At 41.2% G+C, this 21,089-nt stretch overlaps 2 protein-coding genes across 2 annotated transcripts; both read right to left on the minus strand.

Moving 5' to 3' along the window:
* Positions 1-214: 214 nt before the first annotated feature.
* LOC149255617 (scopoletin glucosyltransferase-like) lies at positions 215-1,654 on the minus strand. The gene has a single exon (XM_089455085.1). It carries the CDS (start codon positions 1,652-1,654, stop codon positions 215-217), a length of 1,440 nt encoding a protein of 479 aa, XP_089311211.1.
* Positions 1,655-15,449: 13,795 nt separating this feature from the next.
* On the minus strand, positions 15,450-16,889 carry LOC149255618 (UDP-glycosyltransferase 89B2-like). The gene has a single exon (XM_089455086.1). It carries the CDS (start codon positions 16,887-16,889, stop codon positions 15,450-15,452), a length of 1,440 nt encoding a protein of 479 aa, XP_089311212.1.
* Between the last annotated feature and the right edge of the window lie 4,200 nt (positions 16,890-21,089).

A 21,089-nucleotide genomic window follows, 5' to 3' on the forward strand; every position in this document is an offset into this window, starting at 1 on the left:
TCACAAGTATAAATGACAGTTCAGCGTACAATCCATTATAATCTGCAGCAACATATTAATTCACACAAAACTCTCTCTGAGTGGCCACGGGTAAACAAACCATAAAGGCAATCCGTGAGGACACATTCTGAAATTCCACAATACTTTACAGAAACACACACGGTCAGGATGAACCCGAACACGGTCAGGATGAACCCGAACCCAAAAGGAGAGGCTACTTCCAACCTTCGTCGGACAAGCTAGGGTTTTGTTGTTCACTGGTCAGATTAAGTTCGTGGATCTCATCTGCAAACGCTTTCAAGCTCTGATGGGAAGATCCTCCGCGTTCATCCATAGCACTTCTCGCCAATTCGCCAATCTCCTTAGCCTTGCTCCTCTCCTCTCCTGCACAATCCTCCGGCATTATCTGTGCCACGGCCGTCTGTAAATCTTCTCTGTTCGGAACGCCATTCTCGCCTTCACAGAGCTGGACGCCGATCTTAAGCAACTCTGTCACTAACATCGAATTGCAGAATTCAGCTCCAGAGATGGGCCATGTGATCATTGGAACCCCCATAGCGATGCTCTGTAACGCGGAATTCCATTCACAGTGAGTAAGGAATCCCCCAATGGACTGGTGCGAAAGAATGAGGTGTTGGGGTGCTCTGCCTCGGATTATGAACCCACTTCCAGTCTGGTCTACTTGTTCTGCAAATCTTTTGGGGATTGCAGTAGTGCTGTAATTTGCCCATATAAAGGACTTATCCATGGCCTCCAATCCGCAGGCAAGTTCCATCATTTGTTTTTCGGACAGAGCCGAGTGATTGCCCAAGCAAACGTAGAGCACGGACTCAGGCTTCCGAGAATCCAACCAGTGAAAGCAAGGATCCGATTTATCTTTGGAATTGCTAAAATCCCAAGGCGGCAGAATGGGGCCGATGGGCCAAACAGGCTTGCCCGTGGTCGTATGCAGGTGATCGATATGACCAAGCTCTAGGTCGTAGAAGGTGTTAACGAGGATCCCCCAGCTCTGGAGGTTCAGTAGCCTGTTCTCTCGCATGAACTCCGACACGGGATCGAATCTCTGGAACGTTCGGGCCGTTCGAGAAATTTGGGTCCGGCGAAACGCGATTTGCAGAGGAAGGTCGGGCATTATAAAATACTCGTCGTCGGTCTTGACCTCTAGATGTGGCATGTGCGTCCACAGGGAATTGTCTACGCAGGCCCCGAATGCACTGGATGTGTGGAAAACGGCTCTGGGGATTGCGAGTTTGGCAGAGATTTTCTGAGTCCAGCCGAGGTAGAAGTCGCTAATGATGCACACAGGGCGTGGGTTCTGCTGTTGGATCCACTGCTCGATTGGCTCTGCTAATAATCGAAACGAGTAGACGAGAAGAGGGACGGATTTCCGGGGAATATCTTCTTGCAGTTCCTTTTGATCCGATGGGAGGGGGATGTAGAGAGGCCGAATGTCCAGGGACTCTGTTTTTGCTCGCTGTAAGAAATGTTGCAGGGGAGGGGAATGAGAACGCGTTGTGAGAATCGTGACAGAGATTCCATGGAACGCCAGTCGATAGGAAAATTCGAGAAATGGAATCAATTGGTTCTGTTCAGGGAATGGAATGGCCAGCACATCGGGAGATTTCCTGCTACTGGCTGTAACGGCAGACGCCATGATACCTCTGCTATAGTTCGATGGCTGGAAATTTACACACAGCACCGAAATTTACACACAGCGCCGAAATGTGGATTCACAGGATTACAGACATTCCTTTCTTCTATATGTAAATCGAATTCCGTCTTTCATTTGACTAGCAGGTTGCGTGTTTTGCTTTGGGATAAAAAAATTCAGTGGAGTGGGGCATCTTCTTTGAAGATTTTCTGAAGCGTCAGTGTATTTAATTGTTTTGATTTTGGATGTTTTTGGGTCAAACTTATAATGCGTGAAAATTTAAAAATAATTGGGTTGGGATGATTTTTATAAAATTTCTCATGTAAGTCATTAAAATCCATTGAATTCAAGGTAAGACTTTGAGTTCAGAAAAGATGTAGAACCCATCTTGGACTTCTGTCTGCAGGCATCTTGTGAAAGCTCTTTGACTGCTCTGTTGATAAGGTATGTGATGGAAGATTTGACAGGTGGATAATGGAAATCGACGTTTATGGTCGGCGAATTTTAACGTTCCTAAAAAAAATTAGAATTTATCAAAATTAAATTTTGACGGATATTGTTGATGACGTGGTGTCTGGTCAAACAGTTGTTTGATATTGTTAATGACCTGGCATTTGGCATTCATATCACATGAAATACTTTTTAAAAAGTGGTGAACGTGCCTACCGAACTAATCCAACTAATCAAAGGTGCACGTTTTTTTAATAAATTTATTTACTAATCAAGGCTGCAATTTTTTTTTAATAAAGTGATAAACGTCTTTTTTTCCACGAACTAAAAACATAATTATATTATATAAGGTATATAATACGCAGATAATACATTGCCCATCTATAAACTTCATATGAGCAGAAAACGGACGCATGGACAATCCGTAGCAGAAAAGTCTGAAAGGAGGAGGGAGAAACTAATCCCAAACAAAAAAAAATTTAATATTCATCTGGATAGACAGCCATTTTAGCTGTAATAGAGTTCACAAAAAGAAATTTCGTGGATACAAAATTTGGAGAACTAGGATCCTTTATGGAGTAACAGCATTGTTCAGAAATTCATAAGGTATGTTCAATATTGGAGAAAGTTCATTTCTAACTTTTCCTTAATTGCAGCTCCCTTACATGCTTTAACAGGATTGAACAAGGTGTTTCAGTGGGGAGGCAAACAGCAGAAAGCCTTCGACACCTTGAAAGAAAAGATTAGTACAACACCAGTACTAGCATTGCCTGATCTTCAAAGACCATTTGAGATCCAAATGGATGCCAGTGACTATGCCATGGGAGCAGTGTTGACATAGCATGGTCAACCCATATGTTATCATTTTGAGACATTTAATTCTGCAGTAGTTAACTACCCCGCATATGATAAAAAATTGTATGCATTAGTACAGAGTGTGAAAAAGTGGAAACATTACTTAATGGGCAAAGAGACAGTAATACATACTGATCATCAACCACTTCAATATCTACACTCCCAAACTAATGTGCAGCAATCAGGACACTATAGATGGATGGGTTTTCTACAACAGTTTCATTTAGTCATCAGATATAAAAGGGCATACACAATAAAGTTGTAGATATGTTATCTAGACCCATTATAAATGCATCTACTATACTTAAGCATAATTCCGTGTTACATGAGAGCTACATAGAACAATATGCTCAAGATATAGACTTCAAAGATGTATATGCAACTTTAAATCAAGGCAAACGAGTAGAAGAATTGGATTATCATGTAAAGGAACGACTCCTATATCATTGTGGAAAGCTATGCATTCCACAAACTGAAAGAGTAAAGATAATTTGAGAAGCAAACACTTCTCTAATATCAGGTCACTTTGGGGTACGTAAAACAGTTGCACAACTGCAAAGATTTTGTTATTGGACAAAAATGAACGAGACAATTTCTAGATATGTAAGAGGGTGTACTATGTGTGCTAAAAGCAAGCCCAGCAACAGAGAACTAGGCTTGTACACTCCATTACTAGTTCCTTCTCATCCTTGGGAAAGTGTTTCCATGGATTTTGTTGGAGGACTGCCTAAATCTAGGAAAGGTCATGATTATCTGTATGTTGTTGGGGATAGGTTCAGCAAAATGTGTATTTTGATACCTTGTAATAAACAAATTAAAATTGAACAAACTGCAAAACTATTCTTTCAACATGTATGGGTTCATTTTGGATTACCCACTTCCATTGTATCTGATCGAGACACCCAATTTGTGGGGAAGTTTTGGTCAAGTCTATGGGAACTGATGGACACCAAACTGAAGAAAAGCACAACTTTTCATCCAAAACCGATGGCCAGACAGAAGTCGTTAACATGATAGTTATCCAGTTACTTAGGGGATATTGTAGCAAGCATCTTAAGCTTTGGGATGAAAATTTGTGTTATGTGCAGCATGCTTACAACCGAGCAAAACATTCTTCTACACAAAGATCTCCTTTTGAGACCTGTTTTGGTTTCACACCAAGGTCTCCTTTAGGATTTTTCTTTGGTAAAGACACCACAGTTGAGGGACATAGTGATGTGGACAGGGCAACTAGGTTCATTGAACAGATCCAAGAGATCCACCAGGCAGTATAGGAATAGCTGGAAAAGAGCCAAGCCAAATACAAGGCAAGGCATGACAAGCATCAGATGGAGCATAGTTTCCAAGTTGGTGACCAAGTCTCGCTGTATATCAGCAAGGATAGAATGCAAGGTGAAGGTAAAAAGCTAAAGCCTATCAGGTATGGACCCTTCAAGATACTTGAGAAAATTGGTGAGAATGCTTTTCGCCTTGATCTACCAGCTTACATGCACATCTACTCAGTTGTGAATGCAGATTGCTTGAGATTGTTTGAACCTTCACTAATTGAGGATCCTGAAGAGCAGAGTCAATTGCCTTCTATTGATGACCTGTTACCTGAATATCTTAATGAATTGTAGGAAGACATAGTTCTGGACAAGAAGGTGAGAACGACGCGCAGGGGAAATGTTGAGTACCTCAGAGTTGGGCTCAAGGGTTCAAAACCGAGTAGTGCAAAATGGATAGAGATTGGACAAGTGAGACAATTGTACCCTCACTTAGTTGATGCTTGAAAACTAACTTTTGGTGGTCCAAAAGCTTTTTCAGTGGTCCAAAAGCTTTTTCAGTGGGAAGGCTGTGATTCGAATTAGATCCATGAAAATTATCAAAGTTCTATGAATGTATCAAATCACGACAGACTTCAAAAAACTTGTGAACAACGAGCTATCAGGAAGACCTCTAGACAGTGGCATTTTGTAGCTAGCAAGGAACGACGAGGACCTCGGTCAAAGCGCACTGAACGAGGCCCATGGAAGCCACACAGTGGCACAAACTAGCAGTTAGGAAGTCCGGATCAGAAAATAGAGGCCGTTTCTAAACCCCTCGAGAAGGAGCAGCCCTGAGCGCTCGATCACAAGGGAAGCCAAAAACTGTGGGAAAAGCGCTGAAATGACAGGCGAGGACCGCGCTCCAAAACTGGCGGAATATTGGAGGCGTTTTGGGCAATAAGCGGAATTGTCAAGAGACTTAGTGATGCCATACAATGAACGATGCGTGTCCGGCGGATGAGAGAGAAAACCGCCTCTCATCGTGGGCTAACGTTCGAGCAAGTCAATTGCGCGATAAGAGTGATAACCGTAGGATCTGGAGGCTCCAGATCTAACGGTGGAGATTGCGCCCGATGGGAAAATGGATTTGATAGGAGAAAATAAGCCACGACGCATAAAGGTTGAAGTCCAATTTGACCGCTGAGTTGGTGGATTAATCATTACACAGCATAACCAAAATAACAAACCATTCGAGGAAAGCTGGCGCTCAGTTTGTGAGAGGACAAGTGGCCACTTCCCTGTGAGATGTTACGATGACGCAGAGGCAGGGAATTCCAAGCGAACACTAGCAGGCGATCCGAAGGGGTGGAAGAGAAAGCGAACAGTCAAGGGACAGATTGGTTTTAAGCCATGAACAAATAGAGAACAAAAACGAGGGAGAACAGGAGAAGAGAAGAAGGAGACAGAGAGATAGAACAGAAAAGTGAAGCAAACGCAGAGAGCCAAGCTAACCTGTAGAGCTAAGGCAACATCGAGCAGACAGAGGGCTTGAGAAGTTCAAGCAAGGGCTTGAGAGGTTCAAGCAATCCCTGAGAGGATACCTGTCGGGAGTTGAGTACCAAATTGGACTCATCCCATTCAGACCAGTTGAGGTCGAGACTTGGTAAGGGGGAGTCTGTGCACTCTAGTGGCTTGGGGAATCCAAGAGCCACCCTACTAAGCACCATCTATTTCAAGAGACTCAAATTGAGCTCCTCATTGTAAAAACTCTGCTTAAAGACACAATAAAAGAAGGCCACCACTGAGAGCTGGACCGGAGACATAGCCCAGGAGGATTGGGTGAACTCCTTGTTAAATTTTGTTGTGTTCTATTTTTCTTGCTGTGTTTCTATTACTGTTTTCCAGTGTCTGTGTATTTTGCAATCTTATCGATCCGTTGCCTAAGATAACATAGACACACACCATCACATGAGTCTGTAATACCTTCATTCATTAATTAATTAACTGAGATCACTCACGAGTGATTTTCAGATTAGTGGTAGTCTTTCAACCGCATGAAGGGGGGTACGGCACCACCACCCAATTTCTTTTCACCAATACTTTCAAGTGTGGACTACCCCTAACATTCCGTACTTCATTTATTTTTCACTTTCTAAGTATAAACATTCATAACACATCGAAAACATTCATTTAAACATCTTTCATCATCATCATTATTTTACACATATGCACAGTGGATAATTAATGGGAGGGGAAACTCCTTGAAGATGAGTCTGCCCACAATAATAATGATAATAATCCAAAATATACAAAATTAGCCTTTGGAGAGGAACCCCAGCTTCCTACTCATAATAACAGTCTAGATACACAGTTCGGCCTGCAATCGTGCAACCTACCTGAACTTTGTTCAGGAGCGCCTACCCTTCACCGAGTCAGGTCACTCAACTCACCAGGAAGAGGTGCCCACACTTGGGTCGCCCTTCGCACAGTTCATCGTGCCAACCATTCAACCTTCATCGTGTCATTTCACTCGAGCTCACTGGTTCGTTTGGACCTGTCTATGGCGTGTCGCCCACCCGATGCTCCACTCGCAACTCGCTTCGTCGTCCAACTATGTCGTTGACCGTTCAATGTTCCACTAGAACTTTGTGTGCCCTCGTCTTGTCTTACCATAGTTCACCCACACCTCATGTGCCCACCCGGTAGCTCACCCGCTCTACTATAGCTCGCCTGCCGACCTACTACACCCATGTTGTAACTTCGTTCTACAGCACCACATAACTGCTCTGCCTGATCGTCGAACTATTTTGTCCAACTGCAGAACTACACAACCTGTAGGCATGTTTACCCGCCTGTCGAGCTGTCTGACCGCTCGTTCAGCCTACCACCAGTTCGCTTGTCATTAGCGCGCCCGCCCGGATCAACCTGCGGCTTGCCTGCCTGTTCGCCGAACTTTTCATTTGCGTTTACCACGACTCGATGCTTCAATCAGGTGGCCGCCTACACCTTGCCACTTCTTTTATGTGCCAACACTTTGTTCGTCCACCACTTGAGCTTGCTTGTGTTGATCTCCAAGACTCTAATGCTTGAATTTTTTCTTCTCCATCCACTCGGTCACCAATATATACCCACCACCATGGATAACTCATGTGTCGCCCACCCAGGCGACCTGCCCATTCGTCCAACTCACCCACATAAACATGTTGGCTTGCCCACTTCGCACATCGGCTTGCCCACACTGTCGCCCCGTCGGGTCCACATACCAAACTTGCACTGTATAAGGTGACCTTCGCGAAGTTTGCCTATACTTAGCCGAATTCTTAATTCTCAGTTTTTTGACACCTTCGTTGGCTCATCACGCTCATGCCCTCAGTGACTTTAACCAACCACTGTAGCTCATCGCTTTCCTCTAACTCGTTCCATCGTCACAACGAAACGTCGCAACCAACACACAACTCGTTGACTTATCGCACCCACCGACTCGTCGCTCACCCGGCTCATCGCACATTACCGGGAGTGCTCACCCAACTTGTCACACATCGCATCTGTGACTCATGGGTTTGACATACTCCCCCACCCTAAATGGTTGTCATCCTTGACAACTCCGCATCCCAACAATCACCTGTCGCCAAGACTGCTAATCAACCATCGTCCCAAAGTGCTACCAGCTCCAACACCTAAGGATGTTCATATTGCCTGTCTTTGTTCCAATGTCACATAAACCATTGGTCCATGTCCTCATAAACAGGGAGTCTCCTCAATCCATGACTTTTGTCAGTGCATATATTGCAAATGTCCCTGCAACATATATAGTACAACTGTCTCCATCATGTATTGCTCATCATGTGAATCTCTGCATAATACTCTATCCAATATAACATCTTATTCGAAACCAAGACATCTATCTGACACAAACTCGGTGCATTTCATGCCCCCATGTCATCAAACTAGTTGGGTATCTAATCCAACTGTAATGCTCAACCCATGAGAATGTACCTCCCCCATGCCACCGTTGGTTGTTTCTTAGCATCCTGTCACAATCTCAACTCGATCAAGAATCCATCCAAAAATAAGCCATGCTCAGGTCCATGGTATGCCCATCTCATCTGCAACATGTTGTCCATGATGCTAATGCCAATGTGCTGCTATGCAGTCGCATACATCCAAGCATCATCAACCTGTCAAATAAAGAAGCCTTATCCCCAAGGCCCCTTGTCAAGGTGGTGCAACCCTCCTAAATGTCAAGGCCACTGCACCAACCCATCTCCAAGGTTTTCTATCGAGAAAGGAGGGCCAGGAAGTTCCCTCCCTAACTCTCATCCACCCATGTATCCGATTGATGCTGCGTCCTCAAGTACTTGTGCACAACCTCAACCTCCTCATGTGTACAACCAAGCTTATCAAGCTTGTCTTTCGTCAACTGAAAGTCATATATGCCCATGGAAAATATGCAAACCTCGATTATGCCAACCGGATCTATACCTGTGTAAACTTCCCTAACCACTTCCATTGAAGAAGCATTCGAACTCCCTCCATCTGCAACTCCATTGTGAAGACCCTCCGTAGAATATGCTCCCGCCAAGTGCCCCAGGATGTGTGAAATTGATTTTCCACCTTCATTTCTTCTTCTAGCTCTTGCAACGAATTTTACTAACTTCCCTTCCTTTGTTGTTTAAGTCATACATCCAAGTCCTCTTTGTTCCACATTATCATTCTTTACATTTGGATCCTTTGGATACAAATTCATAGAAGCCATTCTTGGTCTAGACCCCAAGCAACTCCTCCTATTCATCGGAACCAACAAAGTTCTCCCTTCAGCTGTAATCAAGAGAATGTCCCAGTCCACCATTGGTATGGCTTGTGCAACTTTCAAAAAGTCTTTCCCCAACACCATAGAATGATCATCAAAGTCCACGATCCTCAAGTCCAACTTTCCAAACCAAGAGCCCACTCTCACCTGAGTATTCCCCATTACACCAATCACAACTTTCATGGTAGAGTTTACTACTTTGAAAGCACTCCACTCTCTTCCCACTTAAGCTTTCTTCCCAAAAGACTTTGTTGCTTTCTTACTAAGGAAACTATGAGTAGCTCCCGTGTCCACCAAATCTGTAAACCTTATGCCATGTACAGTTACCTGCACAAAACTCAACTTCAAGGCATCTCCGTCCTCTTTTGGTTTGATCTTGTGTCTTACTCCATAAACCTTCTTCAACAATTCAGCCTTAGAAGATTTTATTGATTTGTGCTTCGACCTGACTTCCTTCTTAAGGTACTACAACTCCTTGCTTGGCTCATCTAAGCAATTTGATCCTGGTTCAGCTTGAGTTCCTTCAGGCTTGTCCTCCATCGCTCCCTGCTTAAGTGTGCCAATTAAGCACGCATTTACTCCTTCCATACAAAGTTAACTAATCCTCAGAACATTTGGTTGTATGTTTCGGTGACAGTCCCCAAGTTTGTCAATGTAATTGAGCTCATCTTGCTCTATGACAATGACCTTTATACCAAGAAAGTCCTTCTTTATATCGTCCTCAAGCTCCTTGACTTTAGCTTGCGCCACGGTGCTTTTCTCCCTTAGTCAAACTCTTTCATTTATGAGTTTTTGGAGTCTAAGATCACCTTGCCAAATCTCCTCATCAAGCTTCTTGAGTTCATCAGTCTCCACATGAAGACTATTCAAGTCTTCCTACAAATCTGCTATCTTGCTTCCTATATGTATCAAAGGTTCCCACTCGGACAAAATCTTCATAGCATCTTTGCGTTTCGTCTTTTCAATAATCACCCATGTCTTTTAACTTTTGAAGTGCCCTTTCAACCATCTTCATCTGTTCGACAAGTTTTCAATACTTGCTTCACCTTCAACAGTCATTAGCCTTCAAAACCCAAAAACTTCAACTAAATCAACCCGGATACCAATTGTCACAACGTGCAGCTGTACCACTTCACCTGTAAATCTGAATCATCAAAGCCCGCAGAATAGGGACCTCTGATAGCACCTGTCACGAAGTGCACGTGTATCACTTCTCGTCAAGTATTCAGTAGCTCTGATACTACATGTCATGCCCCTAACTTGGAGGTAGTCTTTCAACCGCACGAAGGGGGGTGCGACACCACCACCCGATTTCTTTTCACCAATACTTTCAAGTGTGGACTACGCCTAACAATCCATACTTAGTTTATTTTTCACTTTGTAAGTATAAACATTCATAACATAGTGGAAACATTCAGTTAAACATCTTTCATCATCATCATTATTTTACACATATGCACAATAGATAATTAACGGGAGGGGAAACTCCCTGAAGATGAGTCTGCCCACAATAATAATGATAATAATCCAAAAAATATAAAATAAATCTTTGGAGAGGAACCCCAGCTTCATACTCACAATAACAGTCTAGATACACAGTTCGCCCGCAATCGTGCAACCTTCCCGAACTCTGTTCAGGAGTGCCCGCCCTTCATCGGGTCGGGTCGCTCAACTCATTGGGAAGAGGTGCCCACACCCAAGTCACCCTCCGCACAGTTCGTCGTGCCAACCGTTTAGCCTTCGTTGTGTCGTTTCACTCGAGCTCGCTAGTTCGTTCGGACCTGACTGTGGCGTGTCACCCACCCAGCACTCCACCCGCAACTCGCCCCGTCGTCCAACTAACTCGTCGACCGTTCAGCGTTCCACCCGAACTCCATATGCCCTCGCCCTGCCTTACCACAATTCACCCGCACCTTGTGTGCTCACCCACTCTACCGCAGCTTGCCCTCCAACCTATTACACCCATGTTGTAACTTCGTTCTGCCGCACCACAAAACTATTTTGCCTGATCGTTGAACCATTCCACCCAACCGTAGAACTACATAACTTGCAAACCCATTTACCCGTCCGCCGAGATGTTCGACCGCTCGTTCAACCTACCACCGGTTCGCCCGTCTTGCAACACGCCCGCCCGCGTCGCTTTCCGAACCTTCGACTCACCCGCTTGTTCGCCGAACTCTGCTTTTACGTTTACCCCAGCTTGGTGCTTCAGTCAGGTGGCCGCCTGCACCTTACCACTTCTTTTATGCACCAACACTTTGTTTGCCCACCACTTGAGCTCGCTTGTGTTGATCTCCAAGGCTCCAATGCTTGAACTTTTTCTTCTCCATCCACTCGGTCACCAATATATACCCACTGCCATGGATAAATCATGGGTCGGCTCGCCTAGGCTGACCTGCCCATTCGGCCAACTCACCCACATAAACATGTCGGCTCGCCCACATCGTTGCCCCGTCGGGTCCACATACCAAACTTGCACGGTATAAGGTGACCTTCGCGAAGTTTGCCTATACTTAGCCAAATTCTTAATTCTCAGTTTTTCGACACCTCCGTTGGCTCGTCACGCTTGTGCCCCGTGCGCCTTTAATTGATTGCCCCAGCTCGTCGTTTTCCTCTAATTTGTCCCATCATCACAACGAAATGTCGCAACCAACGCACCCACTCGACGACTCATCGCACTGTTAAATTTAAGTATGTTCTATGTTTAGAGCAATTTATTTCAATTTTCACAGTTAGCTCAATATCTTTTCCAAATTAGCAATCACATCAACATTAAAGTAAACTGCAGATAGAACATAAACATAAATCGCAGAAGAGAAGCCAAGACAAGAGGACACAAGATGTGGCGCTAGCCAGGGACAAACCCTAATGTGGGGAAACCCTTGATCAATTCTTCTTTTATGTTCTTCAATAGTTTAGCAGAGAAAGAGAGAGAGATAGTACATTTACAACAGAAGTCAACACTTTGACTTTTATATCTACATGAGATCAGTTGAAGAGATATTGCTTCAACTGATTCTCCAACGTGACTCCTTCACCTATAGTGTTGCATCTTGTCTACATGCTTCACCTCGCTGTGCTGCACCATGCTGCACTTCTTGTAGATGCTCTTGTCACTTTGCTACTCCACTCATTGAGCTGCTCTTATCACGGATCTGCATCTAATGTAGTACTCATTGCTGATCTGCACTCAATGCCTGCTATGCTGCATTTCATCATTAGTTGCACCTGTCACTATGATACATCCATTCATACACTGAAGGCCTACTGCAATATATCGTTATCATCATGCTGCAATACCTTGTGGCTATACTACTTCATGTCATGCTGTTGCAATACTTATGATGCTCTTAATGCATCATCCACTTTGCTACATATTAGCCTTAACTGCTTGCTATCGCTTGCAACCTAGCAAAGCAGCTAGGCTATAGTTGCAGATCAGACCCAAACTAGACCCAAGGTAGCATCTTAGCCCTCTGACTTCTAATCTGATGACAGTTGCTCCTAAACTTATCTCATCCATGCTTTTGACCAGTAGTGAGATAGTTTTAGCTATGGCTAGATGTGACAATGTTTGAGGTCATCTTCACGTCTGAGATTAGGGCCTCTTTGGGCCTCCTTGCTATGACTTGATATATTTATAGACAACGAATTAGGTGAATCCTCTTAGACAACAAAATAGGGCTCTTAGGGCTGTGGATAGGAGCCTTTCAAGACAGCGGAATAAGGTCTCCTTTAACAGTGTTTAAAGGATCTTCTTTGACTGCGGATTAGGGCTGCATAGGAAGCTCCCTTGGATAGCGAATAGCTCCTCCTTATAAGTCAGTTGCAAGGGCTTCCTTCAACTATGTCTAGGCTTCATGACTGTGGCTAAGCTATGGCTAAGTCTCCTTGCTAGAACAACAACTAAATCATATCCTCTAAGACTGTGTATAGATCTTATTTCTGACTACGGATAAAGAGTTTCTTTCTTGCTATGTATAGGGTCAATAGACAGTGGATTGAGGCCTTCATTTATGGCCTATATTAGCCCTCCTCTCATTTGCGGATTGAGCCTCTTGAGACAACGTATAGGGGCTTATTTATGTTGCATATAAGTCTCCTCTTTTCTGCGTGTAGATCTCTTCATAAGCTTGCGGCTAGGGCATATCTTTATTGCAGCTAGGGCATCATCTTTCCTACAGCTAGGGCATCATCTTCACTTCGGCTAGCGTATACTCTTAGTGTTTCTCCTTCACCAAAACCCAAAGACGTGGAGAGGACGAGATCACATGAAGAGTATGTGTGTGTGTCAAATGACTTCAAGTCATCTTCTATTTATACTAAGACGTAGAGGTTGAATAGACATGACTGTTGGGCTTCTGAGCCTACATAAGTTGCAGGCCGACTTGACAATTTGTCCATAATCTAAATAAATTCATATCTCCATAAATAATTATCGGAATCAGATGATATTTAGATCAATCCTACACCTCTCGATGAGAGGAATCTAGGAAAAATATTATCAGCCATGAATAAGGTGACCCACATGGAGTTTGGCCCTAGTTTCCAATTGTAACACGCACCCACCGACTCGTACCTCACCCTGCTCGTTGCACATAACCGGGAGTGCTCACCCAACTCATCGCACATTGCATCTGCGACTCGTGGGCTTGACAATGTCGGTCCTACAAACGAAAACGATGAATGGTTAATGATGACAGACAACACAATGACCATCGGTGTGGATGTTGGGAATTTGTTGACTAAGCGCTGGTGGGAAACAATGTGGTCGGGGACAACGATTGAAGACTAGACGATAGGAGGAATGCGGGCAACACCAAATGTGACAAGACAGTGGACAAGACTTGATTGAGCCTGAAGACAGGAAAGGACCCAACACCGAAATGCAGACAGGACGGTGGGATGTAGACGTTAGGTTATGCAGTGGATTGTTGAGACAAACGTTTGGATGATGTGGTTAGAGGATACAACGATAGTGTGACGGTACCGGTATGTATGATACACACAATGAACAACAAGAGGGAAAATGCAACGGAACAGTTGACAAAAATGCAACAAGATTTGTCCAGAAGTCGAAATGGCTCTGATACCACTGGTACAAGAAACCTTTGTTTCACTAGTAATTTTCAATTGCAAACACATTTATATGTATACAATATATATATTATTATTCTAAATACTTAGATAATGATTTACAAGGCCTTGGGTGGTTTTCCTTTATAGGTGCTTTATAGGTGTTGACTGACCACAAGGACTAAAGAGCATTTATTTTGACATATGTGCCATTTCATAATTAATGGACAATTTTATTTATTTAATTATTAATATTTATGAATTTAATATCTTTATTTAATTAATATATAATTATGAATATTTTATTCATAACTAATATAAGATGATATTTTTTTTAAAATTCAATTACTTTAGCTCCTTATATAGAATTATGTTATAATACCTCTTGGGGATTTGAATGTTGAATCTCAAAATTTACATAGTACTTCATGACAAGCCAATTGAATTGCACCTATGGACCTTTTATTTAAAATTATGTTACTTAATATGAAAATCAAAATATTTTATTTATTTATCTAGCATATATATATTATTTGAAGTACAACATATCAACTCTATGTTAAACTTTAAACTTTCATACTCATATCAAGAACAAAACCATTGATGTTTTATCAACTCTATGCTAAGCTCTAAACCTTCATACTAATATAAGAACAAAATTATTGATGTTTTATTCTTTTATTGTGACTAATATTATTGTTTTTATTTAATGAATATTTTAATTTTATTTTAAAAATACATATATCAACTCTAAATAAAACATAGAAAAAATTACAGTTCTTCGTTTCTGTTGTAAATCAAAATCTCAACACGGAAAAAAATTCTTGATAATCTAACAACTACCTCTAAACCTGTTACTAGGAAGAAAAACCCACCTCTGAACCTCCCTACCTGCTATGATGGAAGGAAAAACCCTAAGTGATAAAATGAAAAGTGAAACAAAAGTAAAACCGTAGTGATCCTTTTATTGCCCAGATTCAAATTCATAAATACATAAGAATATGCACAATCATAGATATATACGCTATATACATATAGAACTACAGCCCATGTAAATCCATAATTTAGGAGCTTTTTTCTGCTCTGCTATTTCTAAGACACCAAAATCCTAATCTCCTGGTAAATCTCATCCGAGCAGAACTGAGATCTCAAACACTCCACACACAATCACAAGTATAAATGACAGTTCAGCGTACAATCCACTATAATCTGCAGCAACGTATTAATTCACACAAAACTCTCTCTGAGTGGCCACGGGTAAACAAACCATAAAGGCAATCCGTGAGGACACATTCTGAAATTCCACAATACTTTACAGAAACACACACGGTCAGGATGAACCCGAACCCAAAAGGAGAGGCTACTTCCAACCTTCATCGGACAAGCTAGGGTTTTGTTGTTCACTGGTCAGATTAAGTTCGTGGATCTCATCTGCAAACGCTTTCAAGCTCTGATGGGAAGATCCTCCGCGTTCATCCATAGCACTTCTTGCCAATTCGCCAATCTCCTTAGCCTTGCTCCTCTCTTCTCCTGCACAATCCTCCGGCATTATCTGTGCCACGGCCCTCTGTAAATCTTCTCTGTTCGGAACGCCATTCTCGCCTTCACAGAGCTGGACGCCGATCTTAAGCAACTCTGTTACTAACATCGAATTGCAGAATTCAGCTCCAGAGATGGGCCATGTGATCATTGGAACCCCCATAGCGATGCTCTGTAACGCGGAATTCCACTCACAGTGAGTAAGGAATCCCCCAACGGACTGGTGCGAGAGAATGAGATGTTGGGGTGCTCTGCCTCGGATTATGAACCCACTTCCAGTCTGGTCTACTTGTTCTGCAAATCTTTTGGGGATTGCAGTAGTGCTGTAATTAGCCCATATAAAGGGCTTATCCATGGCCTCCAATCCGCAGGCAAGTTCCATCATTTGTTTTTCGGACAAAGCCGAGTGATTGCCCAAGCAAACGTAGAGAACGGACTCGGGCTTCTGAGAATCCAACCAGTGAAAGCAAGGATCCGATTTATCTTTGGAATTGTTAAAATCCCAAGGCGGCAGAATGGGGCCGATGGGCCAAACAGGCTTGTCCGTGGTCGTATGCAGGTGATCGATATGACCAAGCTCTAGGTCGTAGAAGGTGTTAACGAGGTTCCCCCAGCTCTGGAGGTTCAGCAGCCTGTTCTCTCGCATGAACTCCGACACGGGATCGAATCTCTGGAACGTTCGGGCCGTTCGAGAAATTTGGGTCCGGCGAAACGCGATTTGCAGAGGAAGGTCGGGCATTATAAAATACTCGTCGTCGGTCTTGACCTCTAGATGTGGCATGTGCGTCCACAGGGAATTGTCTACGCAGGCCCCGAATGCACTGGATGTGTGGAAAACGGCTCTGGGGATCGCGAGTTTGGCAGAGATTTTCTGAGTCCAGCCGAGGTAGAAGTCGCTAATGATGCACACAGGGCGTGGCTTCTGCTGTTGGATCCACTGCTCGATTGGCTCTGCTAATAATCGAAACGAGTAGACGAGAAGAGGGACGGATTTCCGGGGAATATCTTCTTGCAGTTCCTTTTGATCCGATGGGAGGGGGATGTAGAGAGGCCGAATGTCCAGGGACTCTGTTTTTGCTCGCTGTAAGAAATGTTGCAGGGGAGGGGAATGAGAACGCGTTGTGAGAATCGTGACAGAGATTCCATGGAACGCCAGTCGATAGGAAAATTCGAGAAATGGAATCAGTTGGTTCTGTTCAGGGAATGGAATGGCCAGCACATTGGGAGATTTCCTGCTACTGGCTATAACGGCAGACGCCATGATACCTCTGCTATAGTTCGATGGCTGGAAATTTACACACAGCGCCGAAATGTGGATTCACAGGATTACAGACATTCCTTTCTTCTATATGTAAATCGAATTCCGTCTTTCATTTGACTAGCAGGTTGCGTGTTTTGCTTTGGGATAAAAAAATTCAGTGGAGTGGGGCATCTTCTTTGAAGATTTTCTGAAGCGTCAGTGTATTTAATTGTTTTGATTTTGGATGTTTTTGGGTCAAACTTATAATGCGTGAAAATTTAAAAATAATTGGGTTGGGATGATTTTTATAAAATTTCTCATGTAAGTCATTAAAATCCATTGAATTCAAGGTAAGACTTTGAGTTCAGAAAAGATGTAGAACCCATCTTGGACTTCTGTCTGCAGGCATCTTGTGAAAGCTCTTTGACTGCTCTGTTGATAAGGTATGTGATGGAAGATTTGACAGGTGGATAATGGAAATCGACGTTTATGGTCGGCGAATTTTAACGTTCCTAAAAAAAAATTAGAATTTATCAAAATTAAATTTTGACGGATATTGTTGATGACGTGGTGTCTGGTCAAACAGTTGTTTGATATTGTTAATGACCTGGCATTTGGCATTCATATCACATGAAATACTTTTTAAAAAGTGGTGAACGTGCCTACCGAACTAATCCAACTAATCAAAGGTGCACGTTTTCTTAATAAATTTATTTACTAATCAAGGCTGCAATTTTTTTTTAATAAAGTAATAAACGTCTTTGTTTTTTGAGTAACTAAAAACATAATTATATTATATAAGGTATATAATGAGCAGATAATACATTGCCAGTCTATAAACTTCATATGAGCAGAAAACGGACGCATGGACAATCCGTAGCAGAAAAGTCTGAAAGGAGGAGGGAGAAACTAATCCCAAACAAAAAGTTTTTGATGTTCATCCAGATAGACAGCCATTTTAGCTGTAATAGAGTTCACAAAAAGAAATTTTGTGGATACAAAATTTGGAGAACTAGGATCCTCTGTGGAGTAACAGCGCTGTTCAGAAATTCCAAAATATATTCGACCATACATAAGTCAGAGGGAAATCAAAAAGGGAAAAAAAATTGACAAAGCATACCTGGAACCCGCAAGATTTGGGATTATGAATCAGGGAGAGAAAATTCTTTGATAGAGAAAATTTCCTCATCAGAAATTACCTTCATGTTCCAGATACCTGAATCCGATAAAAGGCCTTCCTTTGATAAAATGTCTGCTTTCTTGTTCTGTACTCTGTAAATGTGTTGTATGGAACATCCTTCCATCCTCCTCCACAGGAACACTATTCTATTCATCCAACCTGCAAGGTGAGGATCGCTGATATGGATTTTTCCCAAAACATACTTCAATGTTGTATTTTATAAAATAAATTTATCAATTTTTAAAATAAGCATTAATAAAATTATAATTTTTTTTAAAACTAAATATATGATATTTCAAAAAATTATACATATTTATTATTATTATTATTAATGGTGAAAACATCCCATTGTAATTTCTTTGAAAATGATTTATTTGATTGGATTTTCTTGAAAATGATTTATTTGATTGCATTTTTTTGTGTCTTAATGTTAAGAGTGTAGGAGATTCCCTGTTGATGTTATGATAGTTGGGAATTGTTTAAAATGATTTATTTGATTGGATTTTCTTGAAAATGATTTATTTGATTGCATTTTTTGTGTCTTAATGTTAAGAGTGTAGGAGATTTCCTGTTGATGTTATGATAGTTGGGAATTGTTTAAAGGATAGATTGAATTTTTAGTAGGTATTTATTTGTTAAGAATAATTTTCTATGTTTGGTATAATTTTAGTATTTTTTTTATAATATGTATTAAATTATGATGATTATTGGTTGAATTAGTAGGATTAATTTTGAGAGGGTATTTTTAATAAGCAAAGAAGATAATGTCTTATAATATGTTAGGGATAATGTTTTGTGTTTAGCCAAGTTTTATCATTTTTTATTTTATTCATTTATGGTAATAATAGGCAAAATTAGTATCATTGAATTTAAGACAATCTTCTTAAGATAATAGATAAAGTGACAACAAAGAAGTCAATACTTATTGCATAAGTGCTCATACAACCCCTCCAAAATGAGTTTGCTACTTCATATAAAATACTATCTATAATGATATAAGAGAATGAGAAAATTCGACCCTTACAAGATCAATTCCAATCATTTTAAATAACTTGATTGTCTTCATTGATCACTATTCACAATCTTACTTAAGAGTTAATAATTGTTATTTAATAAAATATATAAAGAGCATTTAAAGTAAAGTCTTTGCACTTACATATGGTTTAAAGCTTCTTTAGTTAAAGAAAATAAAGTGCAACAAACATGAATGAAATGCCACCAGAAATATAAAATTCCAAAGCTTGTGGAGAATTCAATGACAAACCAAAACTTGAATTAGTGGTTTTCATCTCGTGTTCAATTGGGATATGTCAATTTCAACATATATTAGCATAGATCCATTTTAACGTTGCATACATTAAATACCATGAGGGATTTGAAAATGTTAAATGCATAAACTTGTGGAGAATTCAATGACAAACCAAAACTCAAATCGGTGATCTTAATCTAATGTTTAATTGAGATACGTCAAACTCAATATATATTAGCATATATCCATTTTAACCTTGCATATATTAAGTAAGATGAGGGATTTAAAAATCTTAAATGCATAAATTTTTCCCTTTCAATGGATAACATACTTAGGTTAAGGTGAATGTACACTATTTTTAGTCTTTTAAATAATATGTCAACATTTTTTTTTGTAAGCTTGGCAGATCCTTTTCATTCATTTTCAACAAAAACAGGCAGGTTCTACATCCATATCCATATGGTTAGGTGGCCTCAACTTGCCCATTGGGAAATCGGCTCTGTTGGCCCTAAAACCAGGGCTGCGCTTCTTGAAACCCTCCCTGTTGTTAAGGGAAGAAACAACAGATGAGGTTTCCCTTGAAGTTACACAAGAACATCTGTAGGATGTATTGATGGGACAAGGAGTCATGGAACAAGGATGAATATAGCAAGGATTCATGGAACAAGGATTCACCCTCCTTGCTGACATAAAAGAACTAGTTGAGGAGGTTTCCCTTGTTGATACACAAGAACCTCTAGAAACATAAATCCCACTCCATGAGTACATACAATAAGTAGCCTCAATGTACGAAGGAGAGGCCCTTGCCACAATTTCACTTTTATAGGGGGATGAGGAGGAGGACCGAGCAACCACACCATAATTGAAAAAGAAGTGCATTAAAATAGTAAGTTCCCCTTCATATCTTCCTTTGTATATTTCATTGTTAAGGAAGAATAGGGTTCTGTAGGTGAAAAACAGACAATTTCAAAACATAGATAAAACCCTGATAGATGAGCTCAGACAAAAAGAAAAATTTCGAAAGATTAAATTGTTTAGCCCAAGTTGTAGACTCCCTAACCATAGGTGTCATGGATATACCTTCTCCCAGGGTCCAAGAGTCCAAGAAAATATACCCCTTGGAAAAAAGAAGACCCATCATACATTGTTGTGCAAACAAAGGATCAAGGACCAGAGATCAAACTGACCAAAGACACTATTGTACAAATAGAGGATTAGAAACCAAAGATGAAATTGACAAAAGACACTACTGTGTAAATAGAGGATCAGGAACCAAAGATCAAACTGACCAAAGACACTGTTGTGCAAACAGAGGATGAGGAACAAGGCAAGAAATTGACTAAAGACACTGTATTGATAAAATAGGATGAGGAACTAGAAAAAAAGATGGTAGAGGAAAAGTTTTTTCAGGTGGAGGCACTAGATCCTTGGTGAAAACAACAAAGGATAAATTAACCTTGTGTATACCCTCTTATAAGGAAAAAGTAATACCTTTGCAAGAGAACGAAAAGATAATTTGTGATTTGCGAGAGATGGGAAGAATATATAAACAAAGTCATTCTAAAATAGGATGGTTGTTTCATCATATGTATCATACATATTGATGACATTTTGACCTTTTGACAAAACATGGGAGGAACAACTCTAGCATTTCCACACTATTTTTGATTTTTTATGAATTCATTAGTCACGCATAAAAGGATAAAAATATTCTTATAACCAAAATTTTGTTTGCTATGCAAGCTTTCTCATTACACAAGATGGCATTCTTGCTAATCCACAAAATGTGAAG

Source organism: Pinus tabuliformis, chromosome 7 (genome assembly GCF_031772625.1).
Source record: "Pinus tabuliformis cultivar Carrire ecotype Pingquan chromosome 7, CPIR1, whole genome shotgun sequence".
In the NCBI taxonomy this organism is placed as follows: Eukaryota; Viridiplantae; Streptophyta; class Pinopsida; order Pinales; family Pinaceae; genus Pinus; species Pinus tabuliformis.